The 14,895-nt window shown below is 36.9% G+C and overlaps 2 protein-coding genes and 1 long non-coding RNA gene across 3 annotated transcripts in view; all 3 read right to left on the bottom strand.

The window, feature by feature from the left end:
* LOC135771885 (uncharacterized) overlaps positions 1-7,981 on the bottom strand; it is a 28,208-nt gene extending 20,227 nt beyond the window's left edge. Inside the window, exons 1-2 of the mRNA XM_065282235.2 lie at positions 7,877-7,981; positions 7,659-7,766 (exon numbers count right to left, since the gene is read on the bottom strand). Coding sequence (XP_065138307.2) covers positions 7,659-7,766; positions 7,877-7,920 — 152 coding nt within the window. The 5' untranslated portion in view covers positions 7,921-7,981. The remainder of the gene's footprint in view (positions 1-7,658; positions 7,767-7,876) is intronic.
* A 769-nt stretch (positions 7,982-8,750) lies between these two features.
* Positions 8,751-9,523, bottom strand: LOC135770299 (uncharacterized). The gene is made up of 4 exons (XR_010542583.1): positions 9,413-9,523; positions 9,195-9,302; positions 8,974-9,081; positions 8,751-8,859 (listed from the first exon to the last, which is right to left on the bottom strand). It is a non-coding gene; the product is annotated as an uncharacterized lncRNA (long non-coding RNA).
* Positions 9,524-9,685: 162 nt separating this feature from the next.
* LOC135771883 (uncharacterized) lies at positions 9,686-13,782 on the bottom strand. Its single transcript, XM_065282234.2, has 17 exons — positions 13,579-13,782; positions 13,408-13,446; positions 12,864-12,938; positions 12,487-12,594; positions 12,269-12,376; positions 12,050-12,157; positions 11,832-11,939; positions 11,611-11,718; positions 11,393-11,500; positions 11,172-11,279; positions 10,950-11,057; positions 10,732-10,839; positions 10,510-10,617; positions 10,289-10,396; positions 10,071-10,178; positions 9,885-9,960; positions 9,686-9,742 (listed from the first exon to the last, which is right to left on the bottom strand). The coding sequence occupies exons 3-17, from the start codon at positions 12,911-12,913 to the stop codon at positions 9,686-9,688; spliced, it is 1,479 nt and encodes a 492-aa protein (XP_065138306.2). The 5' UTR covers positions 12,914-12,938; positions 13,408-13,446; positions 13,579-13,782.
* Between the last annotated feature and the right edge of the window lie 1,113 nt (positions 13,783-14,895).

The raw sequence follows: 14,895 nt of genomic DNA, 5'->3' as shown, positions 1-14,895 counted from the left end.
TAGTATTGTTAAAGTTTAGTGTCAGTTTAGTGTAGTGTTGTTCCCCTTGTCTTGTTTTGCCCCCTCGTGGGTTTTGCTTTTCTGTTTATCCCTGTGTTTTTTTATAAATTCCTTTTGTAGTTTACGTCCGCATCTGGGTTCGTGTTTTGTGTTCCCCGATTCCTGACAGAACGAACGTGCCAGAAAAGAACCCAGCGGACATGTACACCGGTACTCGCCTGGTGAGACGGGGAAAGGGTTCCCGTCCCGCATACGAGTCGGGTTACGAGTTTTGTGACCCGCTCGTATGCGGACCCGAAGTCAACGCCAGGCGGAACCCGACCCGAACCGCCGAACCCCATCGACTCCAGTCCATCCGAGAGGGAAGAACCGTTGGGATGTGGGGGTTCGGCGACCCTGAACTTTCTCCTCCGGCTCCAGAGAGCCGCTCCCCGCCTCTGTCCCTTCGAGGGAAGCGTGAGAGGAGGATCTCCTGGGAGTCTTTGTCTGGGGGGGTCCTCCTCCGACTTAAGAGCACCACCACATCCTCTATCTGCTCCGCGACCCCGAAGGAAGAACAGGAGGAAGGGGAATCTGGTTCAGCCGCCAGAGCATCCAGAGCCGCCGACGCAGCCGCCAGAACGCCCAGAGCCGCCGACGCAGCCGCCAGAGCGCCCAGAGCCGCCGACGCAGCCGCCAGAGGGCCCAGAGCCGCCGACGCAGCCGCCAGAGGGCCCAGAGCCGCCGACGCAGCCGCCAGAGCCGTCGACGCAGCCGCCAGAGCGCCCAGAGCCGTCGACGCAGCCGCCAGAGCGCCCAGAGGCGTGGACTCAGACGTCAGCGCAACCCCAGCCGTGTGCGCAGCCAGCGCAGCCGCCAGAGGGCCCAGAGCCGCCGACGCAGCCGCCAGAGGGCCCAGAGCCGCCGACGCAGCCGCCAGAGTGCCCAGAGCCGCCGACGCAGCCGCCAGAGCCGTCGACGCAGCCGCCAGAGCGCCCAGAGCCGTCGACGCAGCCGCCAGAGCGCCCAGAGGCGTGGACTCAGACGTCAGCGCAACCCCAGCCGTGTGCGCAGCCAGCGCAACCCCAGCCGTGTGCGCAGCCAGCGCAACCCCAGCCGTGTGCGCAGCCAGCGCAACCCCAGCCGTGTGCGCAGCCAGCGCAACCCCAGCCGTGTGCGCAGCCAGCGCAACCCCAGCCGTGTGCGCAGCCAGCGCAACCCCAGCCGTGTGCGCAGCCAGCGCAACCCCAGCCGTGTGCGCAGCCAGCGCAACCCCAGCCGTGTGCGCAGCCAGCGCAACCCCAGCCGTGGCCGCAGCCAGCGCAACCCCAGCCGTGGCCGCAGCCAGCGCAACCCCAGCCAGATTTTGCCATTTTTGGCCATGAACCTTCCAGAACTCTCCCCAAGTTTACCCAGACTCCTAACCAACCCTCCCACCCTGGACCACCCCGGACCACCCCCTATGAACTTTTGTGTTCCCCCACCCCCCCCTCCCTTGTTTATTATTTTTATTGTCTCACCCCAATCCCACTGTTGTTATTGCTTGTTTGCCCTTGTTAGTCTTTGTTTTGTTTTCATGGATCATGTCTTGTATGCAGTCTGTCTTGTCCCATGTTTAGTGTTCCCCCTTGAAGGCGTCTAGTAACCGCCTTTTGGAGGGGGGCGTACTGTCAGAATCCTGCCGGATCCTGTTGGTATTTAGATCTAGTTTAGCTGGCAGGGTTCTGACAGTACATATGTTCTATGTGGGAAATGTGTGGTTGTAGTATTGGTTTATTCTGACCACGCATTTCCCGGGTCTCGTCACTTTTTCCCTGATCCCTTACTCGTGATTATTTTCCAGGTGTATGTAATTTACTTTGTCCCTATTTATTGTCCGTGTGTTTGCTGTTCTTTGCACGTTCTAGGGCTGCATAACGATTAATCGTGATTAATCGTTTGCAGAATAAAAGTTTTTGTTTACATCATATATGTGTGTGTACTGTGTATAATAATTATGTATAAATAAATACACACACATGCATGTATAATTTTAAGAAAAAAATATTTATAGATTAAATATTTATATATAATATAAATTATTTATAAATATAAAAATGTATATACACATGTAAATACGCCTTAAATATCTACATGTATGTGTATTTATTTATGCATAATTATTATACACAGTACACACACACATATATGATGTAAACAAAAACTTTTATTCTGCAAACGATTAATCGCGATTAATCGTTATGCAGCCCTAGCACGTTCGTCTTGTCTCTTGCCTTGTCTCATGCCCTGTTTATTCCTGTAAGTTTTGTATTATATCCAAGTCTAGATCTGTTTGTGTTTGAGTAGTTTATTGTTAGTATTGTTAAAGTTTAGTGTCAGTTTAGTGTAGTGTTGTTCCCCTTGTCTTGTTGTCGTGTTTTTTATAGAGGTGTCACGATTCTCCAAATCCTCGATTCGATTACATTTTCGATTCTGATGTAACGATTCAATTCGATCCTCGATTTTTACTTTTTTTTTTGAAAGACAAAAAATGCTATGCCATTATTATTTATTACTATTATAGTTTCACATTAACATGCACATTGCGTGCTTTTCCTCACATGGTTTGTGGGCTTTACTTTACGCGATAGAGCTTGGAGAGAAAGGATTTATTTTTGCACGCACCTGGACTTAATGCGTGCGTCTTGGACTCCAAGCATCTGAAATAAATCCACCGCTTCATGAGCATCTGCGCTTCTTTCTGTCTCACGTGCACTCGCATCTGTCCGAAGTCTAAACATAAACTAAAGTAGTAATCCTTACGTATTTGTTCAGTTTTATGCGTTTCATTCGAGCTGAGGCAAACTATCCCTTTTTCTGTTTAAAATATAACCCGCTGCATCTTGACGCCTCTCTCACTCTCGCGCACATGGAGAGAGCTGCGCTCAGTCTGAAGTCAGATCACTAGGTAGTAATCCTGTTTATGATATGCATCTTAAAAAGCTGTAGCAATACATCCCTTGTGTTTAAAATTATTCCTGAGAGTTTTTTTCCTCCGCTTGGCAAGCCGACCGGACGTGACATGGGGGCGTGGCAGCATCTACGATCCCATTTTTTAATTCGAAGTTCGAGGTTGTGCCTTATTTTCGATCGATTTTGATTTAAAATCGAAATCGTGACACCCTTGGTTTTTTTAATAAATTCCTTTTGTAGTTTACGTCCGCATCTGGGTTCGTGTTTTGTGTTCCCCGATTCCTGACATAAGAAGTTAATTTGGATAAGGGAATTTATGTTTTACTTTATTTATTTTTGCTTTTTTTATTGATTTTTGTTGTTTTATTACATCTTTTAATATGTTTGAAATTATAACTTAAATATTATTGTAATAAAATGTAATATCATTATTTTAGGTCCAAGGTTATCCAGGGCTCAACATAAAGGACTGCCTGGTGGCCTGGGGCCAGTGTGAGAGACATTCGGGCCAGTAAACAGTATTGTCACTTGCCCGATCGGGCCAGTGCTTCGCTCTTAGTTACTAAAATATATTTTCTGTATGTATTCTTATATAATGTTTCCACAGACACACATTTTAAGCATTGCGAACGTTAACTTCTCAGATAATCCTTTATCTGGTCCACTGAACTTTATTGCCAATTGTCTTATACATTTTATTCATTATTTGTTATGTATACAATTATATTCGACTTTGGAATTATTATTTTAAATATGTGACACTGAAATCTTTTTTGATGGGGCCAGTTAAAATTTTGGCAGGGCAAGTGAAAACCTGAACCACTGGCCCAAAGGGGCCAGTATAAAAAATGATTTGCATTGAGCCCTGTTATCTGCTTTCAAACATGACTAATAAATACACAAAACATAAATTAATCAGGACTCAACATAAAGGACTGCCCAGTGGCCCAGGGTCAGCATGAGAGATGCTCGGGTCAGTAAAAAGCATTGTCACTGGCACAATTGGGCCAGTGCTTGGCCTCAGTCACTAAAATATATTTTCTGCCTGTAGCTGTTTGTCTGTATGTATTCTTATGCAATGTTACCACCAAGACACATTTTAAGCGTTGCGAAAGTTAATTTCTACGCAATGGCATAAGATTTCTCCTATCTTATTGGTTGTTATTGGTTGCACGTGTTGCGTGTTATGTCAGTTGGTAGAGCAAAGACATGTTAAGATGGCAGCACTCTCTAATTATATATATACAAAAATGACATTTTTTAACATCTTCGAAGCAGACATTTACTTGGGTAAAACACGAAGAAAGAAACAATGCAAGTTTTGCACAGTTTGCCGTCAGTTTCAAGGTAAAGCAGACAAGTCGGGAGCCTTTTTCGTTGTAACAATCAACTACTGTAAACAAAACCTCAAAGCTCATGAGAAAAGCAGAAACCACATAGCATGCATGGTGTCTAAAAGAGTTACAGATAACCCTTCTTTTGGTCCACTGAACTTAATGGTGAGGCGTATGAATGAAGAGAATTTTAAGCGTATCGACAGACATATCAACACGGCATAATTATAACACTGTTTTATTCATGTTTGTTTGTCATCTTTCTTACAACAAAATTCCTTTGATATCAGTTTACATTTAAAATTGCCAATTGTATTAAAAAAAAGATCAATAAAATATTTATTCAATTATATTTGACTTTTGAATTATTATTTTAAATATGTGACACTGAAATCTTTTTTTGGTGGTGCCAGTGAAAATTTTGGCAGGGCAAGTAAAACCCTGAACCAATGGCTCAACCGGGCCAGTATTAAAAAATATTTGCCTTGAGCCCTGATTAAATGGTAATTATTTGAATTAACTGAAAACCCTAAATCATTTGAATGACATTTACAGTAATATTTAATTTGTAGCTTAAAGCTCTACTGTGTACTTTATTGAGTTAATTCTTAACAAAAACCCATGTTTTCTTTCAAAAGTATGTGCTCATTCATGTGTAATTACTTCCCACCCACTAATGAAAGTATTCTCGTAAGTGTAGAATCTGCTATTTAAAATGCATACCGTCGAAGCGCTCTCTGGCTGAATCCATGTTGTGCCTCCATCTTTGAAATACATTCGCCGACGAGGGACATTCCTGAAATTCAAGCTCCGCCTTTCGCGCTTTCACTCTACACTCACGCTGGCTTCTGGCTGAAGCCTTCGGAGGTTGCATGTGTAGGCGGTATACGTCATCAAGACAGTCTTATTTCAGAATATTAACAATTATAAAGCTGACAATTATTCTTAGTTAATTGTAAATTGATGTAATATGCGTATGACTTGCGAATGTAATGCTCAGTTGATTTAAATAAACCAGGCTTGATGACGTATCCAGCTGCGTAGCTGAATCCTTCGGATTTTACAACAACCGCACACCGTGATGAACCTGCGATCTAATGCTTTGATTTGAAAGCCTGTTGAAGACATATTCTCGAGGACATTAAAACAAATCGCCAAGGATGCGAAACGGGGATTTTAAACGACAACGTGACAGGAAAAACATCAAGACCAAAGTCACTATTGGAGTTAGTTTTCCAAGAGGGGGCTCAAGGGACACTGAAGTTGCACTTTCTATATTCTCCACAGGTAATTCAGCATATTCGTTTACATCTATACAGTCCATGTTGTAAACTTGAAGTTTTATAGTTCCTTGGCTAACTTTAGCATGATTATGCATAACACTTGTTAGTGTAAACATGCATGTGGTTTAATGTGTTCAAACAGACACACGTCGTCTCTCCGCCCATTTATGTAATCTGAGGTACTTAGATAAATGTTTTGCATCTTTTCTGACCTCTAGCACAAACACACGGTGACAGCCCTATTTTAGCCTTTCATTGATAAAAGCGCCTGATCTGCGCGTCTTTCGTTTCATTTTACAAGCGTGTGAAAGTTGCGCGATCTTTTTTCACCAATATGAGAGAGAGCTCTTACATATACACGGACATGTAACGTTTACTTAAAACATAAGCATTTGTACTCTGACATAATGTCTGACATAATGCTCTGATAAAAGCGTCTGATCTGCGCGTCTTTCGTTTCATTTTACAAGCTTGTGAAAGTTGCGCGATCTTTTTTCACCAATATGAGAGAAAGCTCTTACATATACACGGACATTTAACGTTTACTTAAAACATAAGCATTGTACTCTGACATAATGTCTGACATAATACTCTGATAAAAGCGTCTGATCTGCGCGTCTTTCGTTTCATTTTACAAGCGTGTGAAAGTTGCGCGATCTTTTTTCACCAATATGAGAGAAAGCTCTTACATATACACGGACCTGTAACGTTTACTTAAAACATAAGCATTGTACTTTGACATAATATTAGTTCGCGTCCATTTAAACCCGTCATGGTTGCTATTTGTATGTGATTTTAAGCGGACATATCATGACAATCAGACTTTTTTCATGTTAAACATAAATCTGTGTGCTTTGATGGATCACAGGCAAAGGACATTGCAAATTGTTCATTTTTTCTCATTGGTTTTGCTTTGTAGCTACTGGAAGCCATGTTAACCTTGGCATGACACGGCCGGGCCACCGTACGAGTTAAAACGCGTTCCGAATGGGGGGGGGGGGCTAGAAAGTATTATTCAGTTGCTTGTCATATAGACTTTCACAGCTAGATGGGAGTAGATCTTACACAGTGGAGCTTTAAATTGCAAGATTGCAAGAAGTGGTTTACAAATCACGGATAATATTGTGAAATTAAAAATAACTGAATGATTTCCTTACCTTTCCTTGTGGTTCTTGAAATGTTGAATGAAATTTGAGGTTTCAGATATTATTGCATTGCAAAAATGGTGAATATGGAGAATCTTTTTAATTACACAATCCAATTCAATGTCTTTAAAGCCAAAAGTTACTGTTTTCGGAGCTCGACTATGGTCTATACTTGGTGCGATTTGTACTTGTACAGTTAAAACTTGAGCTCTGTTCAGACACCATAAACGGTGCACATTTTTGCATATTAACGTCACAATCATTTTTATATTTTATTAATATTTATATTAAGTGTTTGAAAAACATTCAAGTCATTGTTGAGTATTACACCTTAATTCAAGTCAAGTCTCAAGTCATCTGCTCTTGAGTTAAAGTCAAGACAAGACATTTTCATACTTTAACTCTTTCCCCGCCATTGACGAGATATCTCGTCAATTAAGAGAAAACGCTTCCCCACCAAGGACGAGATTTTCCGTCTTTCCGCAATACCGCTATTACCCACCAGGTGGCGCCCTTCCGCAACTTTTTAAAACCGGAAGTATTGCCCTATGGCAAGCTGCTGCATGTCCGTGTCTGTTTTAAAGATTGAATGGGATCTCTATGAAAAGTCCGTCACAAAAATGGAATTATCTCTGCTTTTTGCTCAAAATATGGTGTTTTTGCAAAAACCTACCCATATTCAAAAGCTGATTGCAAAAGAACCACTAAAGGTAGCATGAAACGGTTTGTTTTGTTTGAAAGCAGAGGGTCTGTTCTTTCATTTGGTATATTGTATGTTTATATATTTAAAGAAGAACATTTTCTGGAAGGCATTAAACTTTGGTGAAAATCATGAAAAACGCTGGCACTGGCTGGCAACTTTTTTTAAAAACGCTGGCGGTGAAAGAGTTAACCAAGCAAGTACAAAGCTTAATACAAAAATTCAGAAACCAACTTTTCAAAACTTGTTAAAAATGATTTCCCACCTTATATCTTGTGTTCTTTCTTTGAACTTTATTGGTCGATCCATTGAATGATCACTTTGTAGAGATGTGCAGAAAGGGGCTGGAGATGTTGTCACATCTGGTCTCAGTCTTTAATAGCAGAAGAAAACATATATCAAAAGCAATTACAACCAAAAAATAACCTTCCCAACACAAAAAATATAATAAATCTTTTAAATTTGTAAAAAAAAAATGTTCACCTTATATCTTGAGTTCGTTCTTTGAACTTTACTGGTCGATCCATTGAATGATCACTTTGTAGAGATGTGCAGGAAGGCGCTGGAGATGTTGTCACATGTGGTCTCAGCCTTTGATAGCAGAATAAAACAGAAATATCAACAGTAATTACAACCAAAAAATAACCTTTCCAACACAAAAAAACATAATAAATATTTTAAATTTGTAAAAAAAAAAATGTTCACCTTATATCTTGTGTTCTTTCTTGGAACTTTACTGGTCGATCCATTGAATGATCACTTTGTAGAGATGTGCAGGAAGGGGCTGGAGATGTTGATTTATCTCGTCTCAGCCTTTAATAGCAGAAGAAAACAGAAATATCAAAAGTAATTACAACCAAAAAATAACATTTCCAACACAAAAAACATAATAAATCTTTTAAATGTGTAAAAAAAAATTCACCTTATATCTTGAGTTCGTTCTTTGAACTTTACTGGTCGATCCATTGAGTGATCACTTTGTAGAGATGTGCAGGAAGGGGCTGGAGATGTTGCCATATCTGGTCTTAGCCTTTAAAAGCAGAAGAAAACAGAAATATCAAAAGTAATTACAACCAAAAATAAAATTTCCAACACAAAAAAATATAATAAATATTTTAAATTTGTAAAAAAAAATTTCACCTTATATCTTGTGTTCTTTCTTGGAACTTTACTGGTCGATCCATTGAATGATCACTTTGTAAAGATGTGCAAGAAGGGGCTGGAGATGTTGCCATATCTGGTCTTAGCCTTTAAATGCAGAAGAAAACAGAAATATCAAAAGTAATTACAACCAAAAATAACATTTCCAACACAAAAAAATATACTAAATATTTTAAATTTGTAAAAAAAATGTTCACCTTATATCTTGTGTTCTTTCTTGGAACTTTACTGGTCGATCCATTGAATGATCACTTTGTAGAGATGTGCAGGAAGGGGCTGGAGATGTTGATTTATCTCGTCTCAGCCTTTAATAGCAGAATAAAACATAAATATCAACAGTAATTACAACCAAAAAATAACATTTCCAACACAAAAAAATATAATAAATATTTTAAATTTGTAAAAAAAAAAATGTTCACCTTATTTCTTGTGTTCTTTCTTGGAACTTTACTGGTTGATCCATTGAATGATCACTTTGTAGAGATGTGCATGAAGGCGCTGGAGATGTTGATTTATCTCGTCTCAGCCTTTAATAGCAGAATAAAACATAAATATCAACAGTAATTACAACCAAAAAATAACATTTCCAACACAAAAAAATATAATAAATATTTTAAATTTGTAAAAAAAAAATGTTTACCTTATATCTTGAGTTCGTTCTTTGAACTTTACTGGTCGATCCATTGAATGATCACTTTGTAAAGATGTGCAAGAAGGGGCTGGAGATGTTGCCATATCTGGTCTTAGCCTTTAAAAGCAGAAGAAAACAGAAATATCAAAAGTAATTACAACAAAAAAATAACATTTCCATCATAAAAAATATAATAAATATTTTAAATTTGAAAAAAAAATGTTCACCTTATTTCTTGTGTTCTTTCTTGGAACTTTACTGGTCGATCCATTGAATGATCACTTTGTAGAGATGTGCATGAAAGCGCTGGAGATGTTGATTTATCTCGTCTCAGCCTTTAATAGCAGAATAAAACATAAATATCAACAGTAATTACAACCAAAAAATAACATTTCCAACACAAAAAAATATAATAAATATTTTAAATTTGTAAAAAAAAAAAAATTCACCTTATATCTTGTGTTCTTTCTTGGAACTTAACTGGTCGATCCATTGAATGATCACTTTGTAGAGATGTGCAGGAAGGGGCTGGAGATGTTGCCATATCTGGTCTTAGCCTTTAAAAGCAGAAGAAAACAGAAATATAAAAAGTAATTACAACCAAAAATAACATTTCCAACACAAAAAAATATACTAAATATTTTAAATTTGTAAAAAAAATGTTCACCTTATATCTTGTGTTCTTTCTTGGAACTTTACTGGTCGATCCATTGAATGATCACTTTGTAAAGATGTGCAAGAAGGGGCTGGAGATGTTGCCATATCTGGTCTTAGCCTTTAAAAGCAGAAGAAAACAGAAATATCAAAAGTAATTACAACCAAAAATAACATTTCCAACACAAAAAAATATAATAAATATTTTAAATTTGAAAAAAAAATGTTCACCTTATTTCTTGTGTTCTTTCTTGGAACTTTACTGGTCGATCCATTGAATGATCACTTTGTAAAGATGTGCAAGAAGGGGCTGGAGATGTTGCCATATCTGGTCTTAGCCTTTAAAAGCAGAAGAAAACAGAAATATCAAAAGTAATTACAACAAAAAAATAACATTTCCATCATAAAAAATATAATAAATATTTTAAATTTGAAAAAAAAATGTTCACCTTATTTCTTGTGTTCTTTCTTGGAACTTTACTGGTCGATCCATTGAATGATCACTTTGTAGAGATGTGCATGAAAGCGCTGGAGATGTTGATTTATCTCGTCTCAGCCTTTAATAGCAGAATAAAACATAAATATCAACAGTAATTACAACCAAAAAATAACATTTCCAACACAAAAAAATATAATAAATATTTTAAATTTGTAAAAAAAAAATGTTTACCTTATATCTTGAGTTCGTTCTTTGAACTTTACTGGTCGATCCATTGAATGATCACTTTGTAAAGATGTGCATGAAAGCGCTGGAGATGTTGTCACATGTGGTCTTAGCCTTTAAAAGCAGAATAAAACATAAATATCAACAGTAATTACAACCAAAAAATAACATTTCCAACACAAAAAAATATAATAAATATTTTAAATTTGTAAAAAAAAAAAAATTCACCTTATATCTTGTGTTCTTTCTTGGAACTTAACTGGTCGATCCATTGAATGATCACTTTGTAGAGATGTGCAGGAAGGGGCTGGAGATGTTGCCATATCTGGTCTTAGCCTTTAAAAGCAGAAGAAAACAGAAATATAAAAAGTAATTACAACCAAAAATAACATTTCCAACACAAAAAAATATACTAAATATTTTAAATTTGTAAAAAAAATGTTCACCTTATATCTTGTGTTCTTTCTTGGAACTTTACTGGTCGATCCATTGAATGATCACTTTGTAGAGATGTGCAGGAAGGGGCTGGAGATGTTGATTTATCTCGTCTCAGCCTTTAATAGCAGAATAAAACATAAATATCAACAGTAATTACAACCAAAAAATAACATTTCCAACACAAAAAAATATAATAAATATTTTAAATTTGTAAAAAAAAAAATGTTCACCTTATTTCTTGTGTTCTTTCTTGGAACTTTACTGGTTGATCCATTGAATGATCACTTTGTAGAGATGTGCATGAAGGCGCTGGAGATGTTGATTTATCTCGTCTCAGCCTTTAATAGCAGAATAAAACATAAATATCAACAGTAATTACAACCAAAAAATAACATTTCCAACACAAAAAAATATAATAAATATTTTAAATTTGTAAAAAAAAAATGTTTACCTTATATCTTGAGTTCGTTCTTTGAACTTTACTGGTCGATCCATTGAATGATCACTTTGTAAAGATGTGCAAGAAGGGGCTGGAGATGTTGCCATATCTGGTCTTAGCCTTTAAAAGCAGAAGAAAACAGAAATATCAAAAGTAATTACAACAAAAAAATAACATTTCCATCATAAAAAATATAATAAATATTTTAAATTTGAAAAAAAAATGTTCACCTTATTTCTTGTGTTCTTTCTTGGAACTTTACTGGTCGATCCATTGAATGATCACTTTGTAGAGATGTGCATGAAAGCGCTGGAGATGTTGATTTATCTCGTCTCAGCCTTTAATAGCAGAATAAAACATAAATATCAACAGTAATTACAACCAAAAAATAACATTTCCAACACAAAAAAATATAATAAATATTTTAAATTTGTAAAAAAAAAAAATTCACCTTATATCTTGTGTTCTTTCTTGGAACTTAACTGGTCGATCCATTGACTGATCACTTTGTAGAGATGTGCAGGAAGGGGCTGGAGATGTTGCCATATCTGGTCTTAGCCTTTAAAAGCAGAAGAAAACAGAAATATAAAAAGTAATTACAACCAAAAATAACCTTTCCAACACAAAAAATATAATAAATATTTTAAATTTGTAAAAAAAAATGTTCACCTTATATCTTGAGTTCGTTCTTGGAACTTAACTGGTCGATCCATTGAATGATCACTTTTTAGAGATGTGCAAGAAGGGGCTGGAGATGTTGATTTATCTCGTCTCAGCCTTTAATACCAGAATAAAACATAAATATCAACAGTAATTACAACCAAAAAATAACATTTCCAACACAAAAAAATATAATAAATATTTTAAATTTGTAAAAAAAATGTTCACCTGATATCTTGAGTTCGTTCTTGGAACTTAACTGGTCGATCCATTGAATGATCACTTTGTAGAGATGTGCATGAAGGCGCTGGAGATGTTGATTTATCTCGTCTCAGCCTTTAAAAGCAGAAGAAAACAGACATATAAAAAGTAATTACAACCCAAAATAACCTTTCCAACACAAAAAATATAATAAAATATTTTAAATTTGTAAAAAAAAAGTTCACCTTATATCTTGAGTTCGTTCTTTGAACTTTACTGGTCTATCCATTGAATGATCACTTTGTAGAGATGTGCAAGAAGGGGCTGGAGATGTTGCCATATCTGGTCTCAGCCTTTCATAGCAAAACAAAACATAAATATCTAAATTAATTACAACCAAAAAAAGGGCCACCTCCCTCCCTACTGCTCACATAGGCAGCTGCTTACTAAGAATTTGAATTTGAAACACTCTGCACACTGTAGGCAGCAATCTTGGTAACATGTACAAATATAGAAAAGTTATCATGTCAAGATTCCTAACCCCTACTTTGCATTTTAACTCATCTGTTCAAAAGAAAGCCAGGCATAAAACTACCAGCTATATAAAAGGAATTCAACTTACTGTTCACATTCCATCTTCCCAACATCCTCCTCTGAATCTTGTGTGTCCATATCCACTATTAACAGTTATCTAAGTCTTCATTAGTACATCACATACAAATACACAAAACAATATTTAAGGTTTATAAGCAATAAAATAGGGGAGAATAAAATAGGTTAGGGTAAGTCAGTGTATAATTAGCGTCATTTATAAATGACATTGTCCTGGGTTAAGCAACAATTTATGTCACCAGTCACCACAAATCCATTTTTCTCATAAAATCTATCATATCTTACTGTCTATGATTAAGCATAAATAGAGTGTCACATAACTTATTGAACACATAATGTGCCAAAGCATGTACACGACAACATTAAAAGTGTTGTAGACTAACTTGGGTGGGTAATTGCTGTTTTCCCTTTACTTTCATTTAAGTTTGAGAACAAGTAAGGTGAAACCTCGGACATAAATTCCCACAACGTAGTTAAATGTAACGTTAAAAATGAACAGTCTTTGAACTTTTAAATACTCTTTTTTTATTCCGTTTACGTAACATTAGGCCTACCTGTTTTCGATCCATTTTGCTTCCGTGTCCGCTGCTGGCCTTGAATAAATGTACTTACAATGTAAAATGCTTTAATACAGTTCAGTCCTGAACATTCCTGTCGTGTTCGAATGTACACAAATACGATAACTTTACAATATGTTTTAAAGTGAAATTGCGCCGCGTTTTTACCTGAAATACTTTCACTTTCGTTTCGTCTGAGGTTGTTGCGCAGTAAGTTACTCTGCTACACATATATCGCAGTGTAGTTTTCCTATAGTTCTCTCGTCTGGTAATTTAACTTCACCTTATAGAACTAAATACGACATTCTGTCCATAAAGCCCCAAACAAGTGATGTTGGCCGTGACACCAAAGCTCCGATGCGCGTCAAACGATTTTTTTTTAGTGAACCTCTCTATCTATGCTTGATTCGTTCTATCCATATCACGTGACCAATGACGTCCGGATATTCCATTGACGTAATGGTTTTTTTTATACCGTACAAACTGTATATTCTATTCCCTTCCCCAAACTCTAACCCCAACCATCACTTAAAACTTTCTACTACTTTACATTTTCAAGAAATGTCCTTCGGTTTGATTTATAAGCCTGTTTTCTCATGGGGACCTCACAAACGTCCCCCCACAAGGTCAAAATTTACTGGTATTCCTATCTTTGTGGGGACATTGGGTTGTTAAGGTGTATTGTATTGTTTTGATTGCGTTGTTCTTTTTCTGTTGTATTGCAAGAGTTTATTGCAACTGCTTAGAAAAGGTATTCGAAGCGCTTGAAACAAATTAATATGGCGCCACCTTCTGGTGAAAACGTTGTAAAAGCAACAGGATCTCAGGCAAAACATTTTAAAAAATAACTGCAAAGGTTTTTTATATAAAATATGTTTTTAAGAATAATACATTATTTAGCCATTAAGTGAAATGTATTATGTGTTTGTAGTTTTATTTAGTATTACTTTAAATTATGCACATGTTTAACATTAAATATTTGTCTATAAACAAAAAGTAGGCAACATGGTAGTGCAATCAATCAGAAGGATGAACTGACATACTAAAACTGACCCGAGTTCACCTCTAGACACTGGTTCACTGGTTCTCCCCCTAGAGGTGAACCATTTCATCACCCATCACTACATTAGGCATTTATACAGCTAATTTATACAAAATTGACTGGTGAAATAACAATCATAAAATAAATTTCTTTCACAAAACCACAAAATGAGTAAACATCTTAAATATCAGAATATTTAGAGATTAAAGAGTTAAAAGATTGTGTGAAACATTTCAAAATGGGTTTCTTTAACATAGATGTTACTTGGCAGAAGCTAAGCTTTTCTCCAATTTACATAAAAGACAAATGAACCCCAATAGAATTTACCTATGAGTAGTTTTCCTTTTTAATTGAAAGACTCTAATATGTATATTGTTACCTTTTCGGTCTAAAACGTCAACTCCATCCAGACATAAGGTGGAATAAACACTATTACCTGTACA

The sequence above is a fragment of the Paramisgurnus dabryanus genome, chromosome 8 (assembly GCF_030506205.2).
Source record: "Paramisgurnus dabryanus chromosome 8, PD_genome_1.1, whole genome shotgun sequence".
Lineage (NCBI taxonomy): Eukaryota > Metazoa > Chordata > Actinopteri > Cypriniformes > Cobitidae > Paramisgurnus > Paramisgurnus dabryanus.
Note: the sequence above shows the minus strand (reverse complement) of the source record. Positions and strands in the feature narration are given on the sequence as shown.